This window comes from Glandiceps talaboti, chromosome 2 (genome assembly GCF_964340395.1).
Source record: "Glandiceps talaboti chromosome 2, keGlaTala1.1, whole genome shotgun sequence".
NCBI classification, from domain to species: domain Eukaryota; kingdom Metazoa; phylum Hemichordata; class Enteropneusta; family Spengelidae; genus Glandiceps; species Glandiceps talaboti.
In genome coordinates, this window is record NC_135550.1 from 3911915 (window position 1) to 3929115 (window position 17201).

Sequence of the window (17201 nt, forward strand, 5' to 3'; positions counted from 1 at the left end):
TGAGTGTATGTACCAATTCTGAACTGTAATTGGTTGTATCGGGTGAATGTACCAATTCTGAACTGTTATTGGTTGTACAGGTGGATGTACCAATTCTGAACTGTCATTGGTTGTACTGGGTGTGTGTACCAATTCTGAACTGTTATTGGTTGTACAGGTGTGTGTACCAATTCTGAACTGTTATTGGCTGTATCAGGTGAATGTACCAATTCTGAACTGTTATTGGTTGTACCAGGTATATGTAGCAATTCTGAACAGTTATTGGTTGTACCAGGTGTATGTACCAGTTCTGAACTGTTATTGGTTGTACCAGGTGTATGTAGTAATTTTGGACTGACATTGGTTGTACCAGGTGGGTGGAGGGCTATGTACCAGGTGTATGTACCAATTCTGAACTGTTATTGGTTTTACCAGGTGTATGTAGCAATTCTGAACTGACATTGGTTGTACCAGGTGTACAGTTTTGGGACTGTCATTGACTTACCAGGTGTGTCAGAGCTCCCAATTATTGTACCAGGTGTATGTGCATATTCCGGGCATTCATTTAATACTAGGTGTGTGTACAAACAAACTCTGAGCTGCCAGGTGTTGATCTGTACAGATTCAGTTGAAAAATTGCAACACAGCTGTGTATGTACAGAACTTTCTTAGATTTTATTTAAATTATCTATCGATGTCTTCCCAAATATTTTTGGATTTCTTATTGGTCATGCCACATTTGCAGCAGCATCACATTTTTAGGCTTTCCATGTGTTAAGTTGTGCAGTGTGCAGTTGTGTTTTCAACATTCAATATTCACCAAAATTCTTCGTGTTCTAGTGTCCCTAGCCTTGTGGTGAATGGTGTATGAAGGAGTTACATATGGAGGGGGGGGGGGGGAATTGTTGTTACTGTGTTCAAAAGGAGATGTAGGGGTTACATTTCAGAGGGTAGGGGAATCACTAACACACACCCATACATTAAATAAGTAATCATGGCTGAAGAGCTAAGATGGGGGTGGGGGGGTGGGGGGGGGGGTATTGCCTTAGTTGTTTGGGTTGGTCGTTAGCAGGTGCTATTCATAGCCTCAAGTCCTGTGTACCCTGTGCTGCATTGTCAGGTACATTCCCAAGCAGTAACAATAGCCATGCTCCATTGTCATCTGTCTTCAATAAAAGAGCATTGAATGCCATATAAATGTTCTGCAATACATAATTAGTATGGATTCAGACTAAGTAATGCTAAGTAAACTCAGTCTTAAATGCTAGTATATTGACAACATGTCATTTATGTAGCACCATAAGTATACAGACAGACATTTACCACCAACATCTACACATACATACATAGATACATACATGCACAGATACAGACAGACACATGCATGCGCATATATATCCACGCAGACAGACAGACATAAACAAACAAACAAATAAACAGAAAGGTGAACAAAGGAGTGGGCCATCATCAAAGCATAACCTTAATCAGGAGTGCATGTTATTTTGCGCAGAATATTTGATCATTTTCACAAGTTGAGAAGTATAGGGGCACGCTTTCAAAAGTAAAAAATAGTGCCAATGGCACTGTAGCACAAATGGGTTTTTAAAAAACATTTATCCACATGCTGATCTATACTACATACAGGTGACGTGTTCATTTGCCGAATGATTATCCAGTTGTCTATCCAACACTTGTTACCTTTACAATATATTTTGTCATTGAGCTGTTGCTATGGGTGTGGTCTTGTTGCTAGGTTTAGTTGCATATATTTTTTGAATGTTTATTTATTTGCCTATTAATCCCTGTTATTATCTTTGCAATATATGTGATCATTTGGCTGTTGCTATGGGGTGGTCATAGTTGCTGGGGACATTTGTATACATTTTTTTGAATTTTTGCTCACTTGTCTACCAGATGATGTTATTTTAGCAAAATATACTGGCATTTCATTGTTGCTATGGGCATGGTCATGGTTACTAGGGCCAATTGTGTCAAAATGTTTTGCAGAAAATCTGAAAAATAACACTTCTAGAAACATCTCACCAAAATTTCAGTCTCATTGGCCTAGTACTTTTTGAGATACAAATTTTTGACCAAAATTCACATTTTTACACCTAATTTGCATATGCTTAATATCTATACACTCCCAGATGCATCCCCATTAAATTTCAGCCCAATCTGTTCAATAGTTTTGGAATTAAAGATTTTTGACCAAAAAGACACATTTTAGCCCTAATTTCCATATCACCGGTAGAATCATGTCATGAACAAATCTTAATCTACACACCCCGCAAAACGTTCCCGCCAAATTTCAGATCAATCTGCAAAGTAGTTTCGACAAGTTGTTTTACCCAAAATGTCATTTTTGACCAAAATCACATACCTGTGATGCGATCATTTTGCTTTGAACATTTCCCAACTAGACACCTAAGGTAATGTCCCCACCACATACCAAGGCAATCAGTCTGACGGTTTTTGAGTTTGTCGTCCACACACACACACACACACACACACACACACACGTGCGCGCACGCACACACACACACACACACAGACAGACACCTTACCATGCCTACAGCACTACTGAACATTATCAGTTCAGTTGTGCTAATAAAACTATAAAATTGAGGATTTGAAAGCTTTCAGTTTATCATTTGTCACCACATGTTGTAAACCGACACAGTAAAACTGTCATATTGTTTACAAGAAGCCCAGTTTTACATCTCCCTGTATATAATTGATAACCTTGTCAGCTTTGATTTATGCATCCTATGGCCAATTAAGCATACTGATCCTACTTGTCAAAGTATGTCCATTACAATTCCCAATACATACAGTCTTACTTAGTGGATATGCAGTCTGCTTTCAATGGACCACTATCTCCTAAAATGGATTCAGTGCTAATAAAAACATGATGGCAAACAAACTTTTCCCACTTAGATCCTGTAAATTTCAGTTGCACTTTCTTGTCAACTCTTTGGTTTCATTTCAAATCTTCAGAAAATTACTAAATCTTTGTGGCGTTGTCTGATGAATATAACTTCGTGGCCAATCTTTCCTGTAAACAAGAGCTTGGACCCAAGTATCTTGACATGGTATATGATACATGTACTTTAGTCTAGTTCCTATACGTTATGTTGGCATCCAGACTAATGATCCCTAGTTAGAGATTATCTATGGTTTTCATTCTGTTGTGGTGAAAGATACATGTATCCTGTGATTCATATACAGACTATATAGTTCCAGACTAATGATAAATGGCCACTGAAGTTGTGTGTATTTATACTACCATGCACTGAGTTGCAGCTTTAATACTTTGCTGTATGGCAGACCACATCACTGCATGTACACTATGAAAGCCATTACCAAGCATACACCCTTGTGGACCTGGAGTGGGTGTGGCTGACATACATCAATAAATTATACATATACCTTACATTCTATACTAGCAGTGTTGGAATTATTATGGAAAACTTGATGGAAAGGTTGAAATGTACCTTTCATCTCTTTTCATAGATATAGCTGTAGAAATCAAGAAATGTTCAAATTGCCAGACCAGACCAAAGTACAATACTTGCATGACAAAACTCAACTACAGCTATGGATGGGCAAGTGGATTAAATTGACTGTATAGATAGATTTCATTCATAAAACTTGACAGAATGTTTTCAAAACAACAGGACACCACTTCCTTTTAAAAGTAGTTTCAAAGCCAAGGTGGTCCTCAGCCAGCTCTGTTACGGTGAATAATTAGTCTTATGTAATCATTGAAAGTACATCATAAAAGTGGGAAGGACATCTTCTGAAATCACATCTATACTACTTGGTCCAACTTTGTATAAAATATTGGCTATTTAACAAGGCAAGTGTACTAAAAATGAGTCTGGTGTTCATGGGATCAGGAATAAAGTATTCAATCATGTATATATAATGTGAAAATCTTCAACTGTCAAATTTTGAAGGAAAAAAAACCTAGTTGACACAGATTTGATTACAGTGTAACCATTGTGACCCAGTTAGATGCAGACTGAACAGCCTTAGTATGTTTATGATAAGAATACCACTTGTCATTTACTGACTGAAATCTACCTTATGCAATCAATTTAGTCTGACTAGTTACACATGAGGAATTCATATACTTGGCTGTCCAAAGCTGTAACATTCTTCGGTAGGGCACCTCTGGTCTGGATACCAACGTGGTGTAAATCATAACTATACCATGTAGGAACTGGACTGGGCACCTCTAGCTCAGATTCTGTACTTTGGCTATTACTAGAGTAGTTGTGGCTATTAAGCCCAAACAAACCACTAGCATAGAATACACGCTAGGGCACCTCTGGCTCAGAAACTCTTGTCAACCAAAAATCCAGGATAGAATGACTGTCTGTAAGTAAGAATTCAGTCTATCTACTGATTGAATCTGTATGCCTCTGCTTAGTCTAGAGGCTATCCGTGAATTTGAGTCTGTTCTCACGACTCAAAGTAATGGATATAGCTTCTAGGATAGCCTCTATTGAACAGTGAGCACGTGTTGTGCTAACAACTAAAGATATAGTGTTGCATAAAGTATCACCTGTAGAGGGAACGCTATGTAGTACATGTTATTCTCTGGGGAGGTACCTTGGCATCTGCTCAGATAAGAAATGATATCAATAGACTCTAAAATAGTATATCATATCACACATCAGTACTCATGACCTGAATATTGTACTTTCACCAGCAGATCTGTGACTACATGAATACTGTATTTTAATTTCACCAGCAGATCTGTGAATACATGGGTACTGTATTTTAATTTCACCAGTGCATTTCAGTGATTACATCATCTTTTTCAACACTCCTTCATATTATGAACCTACACACATTTCTAGGCAACTAGGTAGTAGTTAAAAGTAAAAACTATACCTTACAACCTGTGGATTGGTTCATTTTCACAAGAATTTATTTTATCAGAATACAGGTGTGTGTTAGCTTTCATATAATTTTCACTAATTTTTAATAGCAATTGAGAAAAGTAATTTTTATCAAAATTATTTCTAATTTCTAAGATGCGAGTGATTGTTGATATTTGGCCGTAAATATAAAACATATGTTCAGTATATTCTCTTTAAAATTGAGGTTTTCTTTTTGAAAAGAAATTTTTGTGAAGCAGTTTTCTTGACATATTTTCACAGATTTTTGATGAAGATACAAAAAATAGCGCAAATATTGTATTGTTGCTCGACTTCATGTTCAGGGCAATGATAGATATATAATTTTTTGAAGATTTAAAGTTGTAACCAAAACAAAGTATTCACTTATTTTCCATGATAATAATCCAGCCATCCTATGTTGGAAGTGTACTTAATCAAGACAAGTATAGCAACATCCTAATCAAACTTTAAAGTCATGTGTCTACAAGGTTTTGTACTTCTTTATTTTTTAAAATCAATTTGGAACCAGATCATACCAATGTAACAGGTTTAACTTTCTTGGTTGTCTTATTTTAATATTTTACAGGCCAGCTACATTCAGTTTATATGGGTAGGTGATGAAACAGCTGTCTTACAACATATTACATAATCAAGTCATAAACCAAACTGGCCATGCTACACACTTTACCACCAGAGGAAATGGTAAAGTAAACATTATAGCTAATTAACAATGTACTGTTCTCACTGTCTCAGCTAATGAGGACAAATCTACACATTCTCAACAAAGTTAAGCTCAATCTACTGGGAAATGTCAAAGTTGAAGATTTTTGAGGAAAAGCAATCATAAAAAATAACACTTCTAGAAACATCTCAAGTTTCAGACTCTTTCACTTAGTACTTTTTGAGATATAAGTTTTTGACTAAAATTCACACGTTTACACCTAAATTCCATATCACTGATGAGATCATTATATGCTTAATATTTTTTCATCCCTACATCCCTAGATGCATCCTCATAACATTTCAGTCCAATCTGCTGAGTAGTTTTGGAATTATTGCTGATGGGATCATCATGTTGTGAACAATTATTAATCTAAACACCCTGAAGAATATTTCACCCAAAATTCAGTCCAATCTGCCCAGTAGTTTTTTTTCCCAACTAGACACCCAAGGTATGCACCCACAAAATATCATGGCAATCGGTCCAGCAGTTTTTGACTTTAAGTTGTTTACACACACACACACACACAGACAGACACTGGGGGATCCCTACAGCACTACTGAACCTCTCAGTTCAGTTGTGCTAATAAGAGTCCTCTGAATCAAGAATAATTATTTCCACAAGGCTCTGATTCCAGCAAGAGATGTACAACAACTGACTACTGATAATACAACACATTACAGTATTAACCAGTATTTGTAGCTGGGCTACATTGGACTTGGAACACAAGATAGCAGAACTGGTGATACCATGGCATCATACTGTCAGATCTTATCACCAATAGTTGTACCCTATGTGATGCTGTATAAGTGTTCATACCATGGTAGCCTGGATAAATACACTCAATGGCAATTCATGCCTTTCCATGACATGTTACATATGTTGAATACAGCCCTTCCATGGTGAGACATGACACAGTATGAATTCACATCACAGCATCTATCTTTGAATTATTTCTCAAAATGATTTCTTGTACTTAATATTTATATCTGCCATTGAATGTTGTAGCAAGAGTCAACATATAATTGTTCCCAGGGAATTGTGGGAGGGCAGGTTTAAAATGACCACATCAATAGCCAATCAGAATGGTGAAGTTTCACAGATAACAGGACTATGGGAAGGTAAGCTCAGGGTAAGCTAACATGCAGGGATGTTCTATATCCAATCAGAACGAAGCATTTGTGCTTACACTACAGGGGATTGTGGGTATATGGCCCCTGTACAAGCTAACCTATACAAATTTGATAACTTATTAACAGATTGTTGACTTAGGAATCTATTAATATTCCAACACCTTATAAAATGAGCTAGAGCTGTTCTAAGAAGACATTTTTCTCCCCAAATTTGACAAGAAAATGGAAGAAGCCCATCTCCATACATCTGAGGCTTTGTAAGCTTGCATGAATCATATCATGTAGTTAATAATCTGTCATATCTCTGATACCATACTTAAACTAGAAAGATGCATGATGGGAGACATACTGTAATAACTATACGTTTAGCAGACAAGTGGATGACATGATAACCACCCATCACACATTTATGGTTGAACCAAAATACAGGATTTTTAATGACCAACACATTTACCATTTGGGTAATTAAAAGACAATCAATAGTACACCATGGCCTGATGTAAGCTGATCATCACTGTTAGTTTTGTTAGCTTGAAGATTGAAAACCTGCATTGCATTGTTCATGATGATATCACATTTCATAACATGCACAGGAATAACATCAGACCAGCTTTGAGTGTAAGCAATCCCTCACTGACTTCATTGGCTAGGCTAGCATAGGAATCATCACACTGCATGGTATTACACTGTTATCATGGGTTGGTGTCACCATTCCTCAAATTTACTTACTGATTTGAGATACTCATGTTATCAGTCATTTTTGTGGTAAATTATTAACTTTCATATATCTGTGTCTTCTCTCCCATTGACAGGACCCACACCCAAATGATAAATAAACCATACTGGTTGAAACACGACCTTGTTACATCAATCATGATATTTATGGGTTCTGTTACTGTCAAAGACATCCAGGACTACCACAGCTTGGTTACAAGTCTTTATTCATATAGCCAAGTTTAGAAGAGGGTGGGAATTGGAATATTAGGGTGGGGGTATTAAATATCAGGATACCAGGGGAAGAGGAAACCTAGATATGCTGTCAAGTAGTTGCACCAGAGTAGATACAGCTGGATAAAGATCACATTGAGACATAGACAGTGCAATCCAGGGAAACCAACATGGCTTGTTTAAAAGTTATATTTAGGGCAATAAAACCAACCACTGTATTTCATATTTCAAAGTAGGGGATATTAATTTTTCAACATGTTTACCTCTTACACAGTCCCTTGGTAGTTAATGAGTGACCACATTGTATTGCCGCCGTGGCAACAATGATGTCTATTTCCAGACCCATGCCAGTATTTTTTATCAGTGTTTTTGAAAATAGTTCCGGGCATGACCAGAGAGATTTTGTTACCATGGGTTCCCAGTCAGGGAGTTAATAAGAAACTAGGTACAGTATTGTTTGATAAGATATCGTTAATCATGTATAACTTTGTCTTGTTTCCAGGCATGTTATCAAGGGCTAATCTGTTTAAAGTCTGACTCTCAGCAAATTTAATGAAACATGCCCGAGTTGTCAATAGTTTTTGTCTATTTTGGCACAACACTGTGTTCCCAGTTATTATTGGGTGCAAATATTATTGACACTATCAACATTGCTTAGGCTAAAATCCCTACAAGTAAATACGCCCTGTAGCATTGTACACTATATCAGGAGACTTCTCCTTTCACCAAGATTTCACCTTTAAAACTGTTCCAATCTGATGGACATTTTTCATCATTCGAGTTCCAATCAATCTTCATGTTGTGAATTAGGTGTCATTTTTTCACCAACATCTGAGGACAGTTGCTAAAGGCTAATTCCCCTGTTTGATTCAGTGTGTGTAAAAAGCTCTGCTTGTTTGGTTTGTTGACTTATTCATGTATTTGTGTAAATGTAACAGGTACTTGGTAAACACAGAGGGACAGGCAATACCAGGACAATCTAAATATTTATGGGTAGTTCTCTCCAGAAATGCCAACTGTACCACCTGGTTGTTAACGGATTAGGAAAGGGGGCCAATAAAAGATCATGCCATGCAAAGCTTTTTTTTTTGCACTGTCAGTTCTCTGTACAATTTTAAAAGAGTGGGGAAAGTTTGTAAGAATCAGCACATAGCACGTACGTATACACAACCACCCAGTCTTTCACTTGACAAAAAAAATGCCCCATCAACCCCCATTGCATGTTGAACCAGTTCAATACTACATGGTTTGAGAGTTTGCATCACTTTTTTTTATTGAAACAATATCATGAAAAATTGAAATGAAAACCTGATGGGTATTATTAGTCAACCATTACAACAGGGTTGTCAACAATTGCCATTAGACTATTATGCAAGAATGTGCTAGTGTACTACTTGGTCAAAGGTCACGGCATGTTTGGTTGGCACAGCCATGTCAGATCAACAGTGAAATTTAGTGGAAATGAAGTTATTTGGAGTTTCAAGGTCTAGATGCCAGGCAATTGTATCCAGTGTTGACATGGTTGCTAGCATTCCTTTTTACTTACCTGTGACCAGTCATTTGTATTTGTATTTTTTTTCCTCCCTAACAGTGATCTGCGCCTTTCAAAATATATAAACTCTACTTTAGTTTCAAAAACTAATTTATGGTCAACATTGCTCCCTACTCTACATATTTACAATTACAATTAATTTTGGTTTCAAATTTTCAACTGCTACAAAATTTGCTTCAATTGTTGAATAAATTACTGCAGTCTAGTAAGCATATTCAAGGACATTTCATCTTCTTTTTTTTTTTTTAGTAGGAAACAAAAAAAAATTGAGTTTGCAGAAACAAGAACCAATGAAAGTGCATATAAATGAAGCATGTTATTTTAGCCAGGCACACCCAAAGTTACATTAATAGACTTGTATGATTAGTTTTCCTTAAAAAAAAAAAGATTACTTAACTTTAGTTACAATTTGCAGACACTGTAAGGAGAGAAGAGAAGATGTGCACTTTTGAAATAATTTAATACTTTTTTTGTGTACTGAAAAGTTAGAAAATGTAATACAAATAATGCTCTATTTCAAATAGATGGCATTGATTCTATGAGATAGCGGCATCCATGCTTGGGTAGCAACATGCAATGGTTGAGGTTAGGTTAGTATATGGGTTGTTGTCCTGGCCGTTTTGAGATGTTATGACTAATCACATGGAATGGTGTTCTACCGTGGCAGTGTCACCAAAAAAAAAATCATTATGAGTGACTTAAGTCCTATTCATGTCATAACAAAGAGGAGAACAATAAAAACATAAAGACAAGAAAAAAATGTTGCACTGAGGTACTGACTAGTGTGCGAGTTTCTCTTGGGATGTAGATGTGAATGTTTTTGTTTTTTTCTTTTGTATTTTTTTTTGAGATTCCAACATGCGTATGAGACCCAGGAGAGCAGAGATATTGGTAGACATCCATCAAGTGCTATGTGCTAGGGTGGTACTATGTATCAAAGTGAATGGCAACTTTGGACAGTGGTGGACTGAATCTGGCTGAAATGGTGTGCACTAGAATTAACATAAAATGTAACCATTAGAGAGAGGAAGCAGGATTTGTTTTATGGATAGTTTGTAGTCCCATCCAGTTTGTTTACACGATAAAAGAATTAGCAGGCCATGCAGTGTATTATGTTGTGTTATATAAACATATGTCAGAGAGACTACACAACCAGGAGAATGGCTATTCGGATTCACACTCAAAAATTAAATATAGACAATGGGGGAAAGTAGATGAGAAAGGAAACTGCAGCAGCAGCAACACACACAAACACACACACCCACACACACACACACCCCCACACAACCCAAACCATACACTATCACACTCACTAATGAAATACACTCATTCAAAATGAATGGCACTCGTTTTCACAGAATGGCATATAGGTGGTGGCTGGTGGGTTGAAGGCTGGCTTTGCTGGTTTTGGTTGGTTGGCAGAATGGTATGATTTGGTAGATGAAATTGGGATATGAAATATTACGTGGTATGTATATATGAAATCTATGGCGAATGTTGGGTGGTTGTGGTGGTACAGTTGTTTTTTTGTAGCACAGGTGGAATGGAGAAAAACTATAAACATCATGAAACTGATTAAAGAGAACACTCAAAGCAACTTTAAAAGCATGACTATTATGTTATGTGTAAGCGGCTGATATCTTTTATGTAGGGAGGGTAAGCAGAGATGAGAAGTCTGTGAATGTGAAAGAACAATAGTGAAGAGACAGCTGCCCCTCAACATATATCCAGCATACCCTCCGAGTTATAAACTCTATACTTTGTTGTCAGTTCTGAAGTCAGCATCAGAGGGTCTACTGCATACTTCCCGAGTGACCAAGGTCTATGCAAATTCTAACCCCGTAAGATATAGGAAAGGAAATCCGATGAGAGCACACCACTAGGACCAAGCAGCATTAGGATGCAAACAAGTGTATTAAAACAGTGCGCAGATTAGATATACCGCTGATGATAGCAATGATATATATATATATATATATATATAAACTGCTTGGCTTGCGCTATGACTTCACTGTTGCAGCTGGCTGTGGTTGATGACGTATTGACTGAGTTGGTTGATTTGTAAGCTTTGATTGATTATTATTAACATGTCTGGTGATGGTTTTGTGTGAGACTAGAGTCCAGTATCACCCAGTCTTATTACATGCATGCTGATTTGATTGATTGATAGAAGGAATGAAGACACACTCACACAATGATATGGCTTGAGGAAAGGACAGCAACACGTTTTATGCATATGATATAAGAACACAATGGGATGGAAATATACAGACTGAAATCTCAACAATCACAAATGATTTAACTCCTGTAAGACTAAGACTTTGACATGAAAAACACTGACTTCCCCTCGCACTGCAACGTACCTATCTACCACAGCAACTAGTAACAACATACAATAATTCATCTGATAATATATCTATAGCGACACAGATGTGGGGAGTAAAAAACAAAAAAAAACAAAAACAAAAGAGAAAAACAAATAGAAATAGGAAAGTAGAGAAAACAACAAAATAAGGTGCATTACTTTGAAAGCCTTCTCCTGATTCTGGCTGTTAGAATGGTCAAAAAGGTGATGATAACATTATAACCCTCTATATGAATACGATACACAGTAATGTACATCAACATAAATGCAATATGGAAGCACGACCCAGTCATTAGAAAATTATCCAACACAATCATTGGAAATTTTATCATAAATAAACTGCACTGGTTCACAGTGACTCCGTTTTCAAATCATTAGAAAATTTCTTCTGATTACAAGTTCTTGACTGCATCACTTCTTCCCCCCCTCGTCATGAACTTAGCACCCTTATAACTTCATTCGAGTTAAATCATGTCATTTTTTTTTTTTTTTTTTTTTTTTACAATTTTCTTTGTATGAAAATCAAGGTACGTTAATATATAGAAATGATTTTGTATGCATAATACATGAATTACAGCAACAACAACATTACAGGTTTTTTTTGACAGTGACGAAAAAATGACTTGTTAAAAAAATGTCTATGATTTCAAAATGTCTGCTCTCTGATGTACATAAAAGCAGTCGTTGTCGGACTACATCGACAAACGAACTGGAGTCACCTAATATGGGTTAATAATGATTCTACAGGAAGATGTATATATGCAACTCAAACAAACAAAACGAAAAACTCTAGCACACACAAAGAAATGTGACTTCAACTAATAAGCATGTCAGTACTTGGTAAAAACAAAAGAAAAGAAGATATCCCACAGTATTAGCTTTAAGACGTGGTGGATGATTTGTCTGAAGTCAATGTTACAGAGAGATGTGATTTGTAAAAGTGAACAGTACTTTGTATATATTGAATGAAAAAAACAGCCATTCTTTGCTGCAGATTAGTGATTCAAACACAACTCATGTTACAATGTTCACCAGTCCTGACTGAGCTCTCTTGCTGTTCGTTCATCTCAGTGTCTCTAACTCTTGCAGCATACTACTACATTTTAACCTTGTAGTCAACAGCTGATGTACGTCTAATACAGCTGCAGCTGGGAGCCCTTTCTAAAAATATCTACAGGCAACACAACAGACCAGCACCTCTCCACTTGCCCACTGGTTGGCGGCTATATTAATCAGCATGACTTGTGAGTGATACATGGGGGATTGGCATCATAAGAATGAAATGAAAACATTAGATGTACACACAGTAACATACATCGAGTAGTCATTTTTTTGTTTGCATTGGAAGACATACTGGACATGTTGTGTTGCACAGTTTTGTCAAGTGTCAAATAAAGTTCATATTACATAGGGTTGAGTTGTATATTTTTGATTCCAAATTTGTTTGCACCTTGCTACAGGAAAAGTATACGTAAATGGTTTGCAAAGCCGAAAAGCCTGCGTTCAGAGTTTTTTTACACATGCCAGTATTCACAATTAAAGATGCGTCTCCCTCCCCTTCTTTGAAACGAAAATTCTAATTTGAAGCTATGTGATGCATATTTACACTCAGAGTAACATGGTCTACTGACCTGAACATGGCATCATGGGAGTGGAATGGGGATTAAAATGAAACCCAATTAAGTTGGAATACCAGCATGTGTGCCAACACTGAATCTCAATAATAGCACTGAATAATAATAGTAAATAAAACACAATATCTAATGTATACACATCAAGGAACTGTGACTGATACAAGGCTTGTTAGGATCTCAACTTAAACTTCACACCATCTCTCTCACATTCTCAGAGACATGATAATAGTCCAAATATAATACTGAGTGGGGAGGAGGTTAGTTGATAGCTTGGGATCTCAACTATTATGCTATTGAGGTTACACTTTTTTTTCATTTTATGGAACCTGAACCATGTTTTTTGTTACATGATCTGGAAAAATGATCTGTTAATATTTCTGAATGATTAGCAAAGTTGACAAAAAAACTTGAACTAGTGCTTTACAATGAATTTTATGATATTAATCAAACGAAAAAAGAAAAAAAAATCGGCATGAATATTGTAATGAACGATGTGAAATGGAAGGAGTAGTTATAATTATTATCAAATTAAATCTCTCCAACACAAAATTAAATTGTTTTTTTCTGATAATATAAATAATATTCATATCTCAAATCTTTGGTTCTGATAAAATAGTATTTCTTTTCATCTCCTATTTTTCTATTTAATCTTTCCTTTTTTGATTTTTTTTTGATTTTTTTTAATCTTCTGGTAGAGAAATTCTGTTTGGCTAGTTTTTTGTAACACACTGACTGTTTTGGTTGCGAGAATATGAAGATCTCTTTTAGCAGTAACAGTAAATGCTTAAGGTGGGAGAAATCATACATCAATTCGAGAAGGAATTGTTTTTGAAGAATTTCAACGTGTCACTTACAAAGTGTCTTCTATCTAACTCTACGATTTTGTTGTCATTCTTCTGTCACAGCTATTTATTAAACTAGAACTGGTGATCTACTAAACTGATTACTCATACTGTCATATATGTATATAAACAAGAGCTCTATTTACAAGCTCTCGGTACCAGTCATGGAAAACTACGTTTACAGTTTAATACATTCAATATAAACAATTTTGTCTAGAAATCGTCCATAATGCTGAGCCAATTGTAAACAGATATATTTCATAATGTCAAACACAGACAAAGTGTCTGTCAGTCTTTAGACATGTTTTGCCCCTCAGTACTTTAAAAAACAAACAAAATTAATCATTTTAGAGTACAATATTGCAGCCCAACCCTTAGGGTTACATTCTCGTTTTGTTTTCACCCCAACATACTTACTTACTTACCTATATATCATCTGCTGCTTCTCATTTGTAGGAATATTTTTTTACAAAAAAGACAACAGGTTGGTGCACAAATTCAACATGGAAGATCATTGGAATACTTTTTTTTTACACCACTGAGACAATAACACGGTTCAAAGGTCATGATTTGGTGAACAGGTTCGTTGGTTGGTTGATTGATTGATTGCTCCCTCCCCTATACTTTGACCCATGTTTTGGCTCTTTGGTCTCTCTACTTGGCTAATTTGTTCCTTTGAGAGCTCTATTTTGTTCTTCTTGTGTCACTCTCTGAGTTATGAGATAGTGAGCTGTTTGAGTTGCTAGAGGATTACCTGTTATAGTAACTCTTCTATTGCGTGTTCCCGGCACATATTCTCCTTTCTTGGAGATCTGTATCCTAGCTCCACTGCACTGCTGGAACTCTACAAGGGTCTTACCACCCTTGCCTAGAATGGCACCCACTAATGTCTCTGGCACCTCTATTTCTAGAGTGGAATCTTTGCTATCTTTCGCTGATTCAGTCCCTGAGCCAAAAGAGGCAAGACTGCCTAGACTGCTGAATGAGCCTAGAGGTCCCATTGGAATGGCTCCTTCTGTGCTGGCAAGACCAAATCCTGCTGCCCCATTGACTGCTTGTGCTGTAGGTGTTGCTTCGTATGCCGAACCATTGCGCATTGTGGGTGAGGCTCCGTTTGCTGCAGCTGCCGCAGCAGCCACTGCTTGATAAGAACCTAATATACTGGATGGAAGTGCAGCAGTGCTCCCTGCTGCAGATCCTAGACTAAGTATCGGGCTTGTGCTACCTGTTCCAGAATACCCTCCCACACTATAACCATAACTAGCTAAAGTATTCATGGCAGCACTGATGGCAGCAACATCATTGCCTGAATAAGATGTAGTAGCTACTCTAGGTGATCCTGACATCCCCATTCCCAAACTTAACCCCAAAGCAGGTACTGGACTAGCACCTCCCGTTGCTAATGCTAACTGAGGCTTGGCAGCTGCAAGAGCTGCTGCAGCGTCAGCAAACGGTGAACCTGTGGGACTTGCATTGGCCACTGGCCCTGCAATAGTAGCATAGCTAATATTGTTGCAGCTCCCACTTTGCGGGTCTTCCTGCACTTTGGAAATGACAGCAGCTAAGGCCTTCTTGGTATGTTCGTTGTCGCCGCTAATTGTGATGACGCGTTCCGACAAATTGACACCTTCCGATTTCTGTGATATTTGCATTTTGGCTCCTGTCTGTTCCATGAAGGTTTTAATCGTTGCACCCCCTTTACCAATGATTAGACCGGCTGTGCTGTTTGGTACGATAATCTTCACCTACCAGACAAAACAGAGAAGAACGAACATGTTTAAAACAAAGTGTAATTCACTAGGAGTATAGGAAATACTTACAGCTAAACAAAGCCTATTGTAGTAAATCCCTGACAATGTTTATGAGACAGTAAGAATTTTAGAATAATTTCCAAATAATTTTTTTTGGACTGTGAGAAGTAGAAAAATGATTTGTAACTATGAACGAAGAGTCCATAAACATTCATTCTCACGCAATATATACAATAAATCCTATGACCAGATTTAAACTGAATACCTTCCGTAAGGGTAATGCCTTCCATAAGGGTAATATTGAGCTTTTTGTTCCTACACATAATAATTGCTAGAATGCAACAATCTTTGCTATTAGTACACGACTACAACATGTAATGTGAAGCTTTTATAGAACGTTGTAGCATAGCTCTCACCTTAGTAGGAGTTTTAATAAAGGCCAACAAAAGAGAAGGAATTGTTACTGGGCACTGCGCATCACTGAAATGCTCCCACTTCGATCTTTTTTTACCTGTGTTTTTTCCAGCTAATGCAGTCTGCAGATCCACGGAAAAACACAAAATAACTCTACCTACATTAATTGCTACTTCAGTAAAGACAACTGCAGAACTAATCATGAACAATTGAAAAAAAATTAAATTCACATTGAATTTAGTCAACCTTTCCTGACCAGAAACAATGCTTTTCTTTTTTGTGGCCATCGCATCTAATTACCGAAATACACCAATAACTTATTAAAACTGACAGCTACATCAATAATATTTTCAGGACAGATGTGCTTAGGTATTGCAAATGTATGTACTAAATTATATTGAATTTGAAGCGTGCATTCTTGATATATAGCCTAATTACCAAAAACCACTAATTACACAAATTGCTCATTAGTATTCATGGAATGTTTACGAAAACCTAATCAGTTCTTACCATTACCCTATAGAATACGTCTTCAAAATTTCATTTGAATTGAGCCAGCCGTTTTGGAGAAAATGATGACACAGACAGACACACACACACGCAGACAGACAGACAGACAGACACACACTGTCACCCCCTAATACATCTCTTCCTTACGGAAGAAAAAATGACACCATATCCACAATTTCCCAAGACATTCTTTTCTCAGGCTATACAATGATCATTCGTTATAAGCAACTTGACTGGCAATCCATCCTAGTTTTGAGAAGCACTACATTTAACAATACCTGATGGGGATGAACTCTGAACTTATCAATCATACATCAACTGCATATGAATGGATTGCACATTTATTATACCTGCCATAAAATTCATACATCCTATGCTGGCACTTTTTCTTCTTGAGATTTCAGGCAGTTTAACAGATCATTTATATGACCATAATATC

At 36.8% G+C, this 17201-nt stretch overlaps 1 protein-coding gene across 4 annotated transcripts in view; it reads right to left on the bottom strand.

Moving 5' to 3' along the window:
* Positions 1–9477: 9477 nt before the first annotated feature.
* The window catches only part of LOC144452066 (RNA-binding protein Nova-1-like), a 38822-nt gene continuing 31098 nt past the window's right edge, over positions 9478–17201 (bottom strand). For all 4 annotated transcript variants that reach the window (XM_078143103.1, XM_078143089.1, XM_078143080.1 and 1 more), the window contains one exon: positions 9478–15832. In XM_078143103.1, coding sequence (XP_077999229.1) covers positions 14750–15832 — 1083 coding nt within the window. In that variant the 3' untranslated portion in view covers positions 9478–14749. The remainder of the gene's footprint in view (positions 15833–17201) is intronic.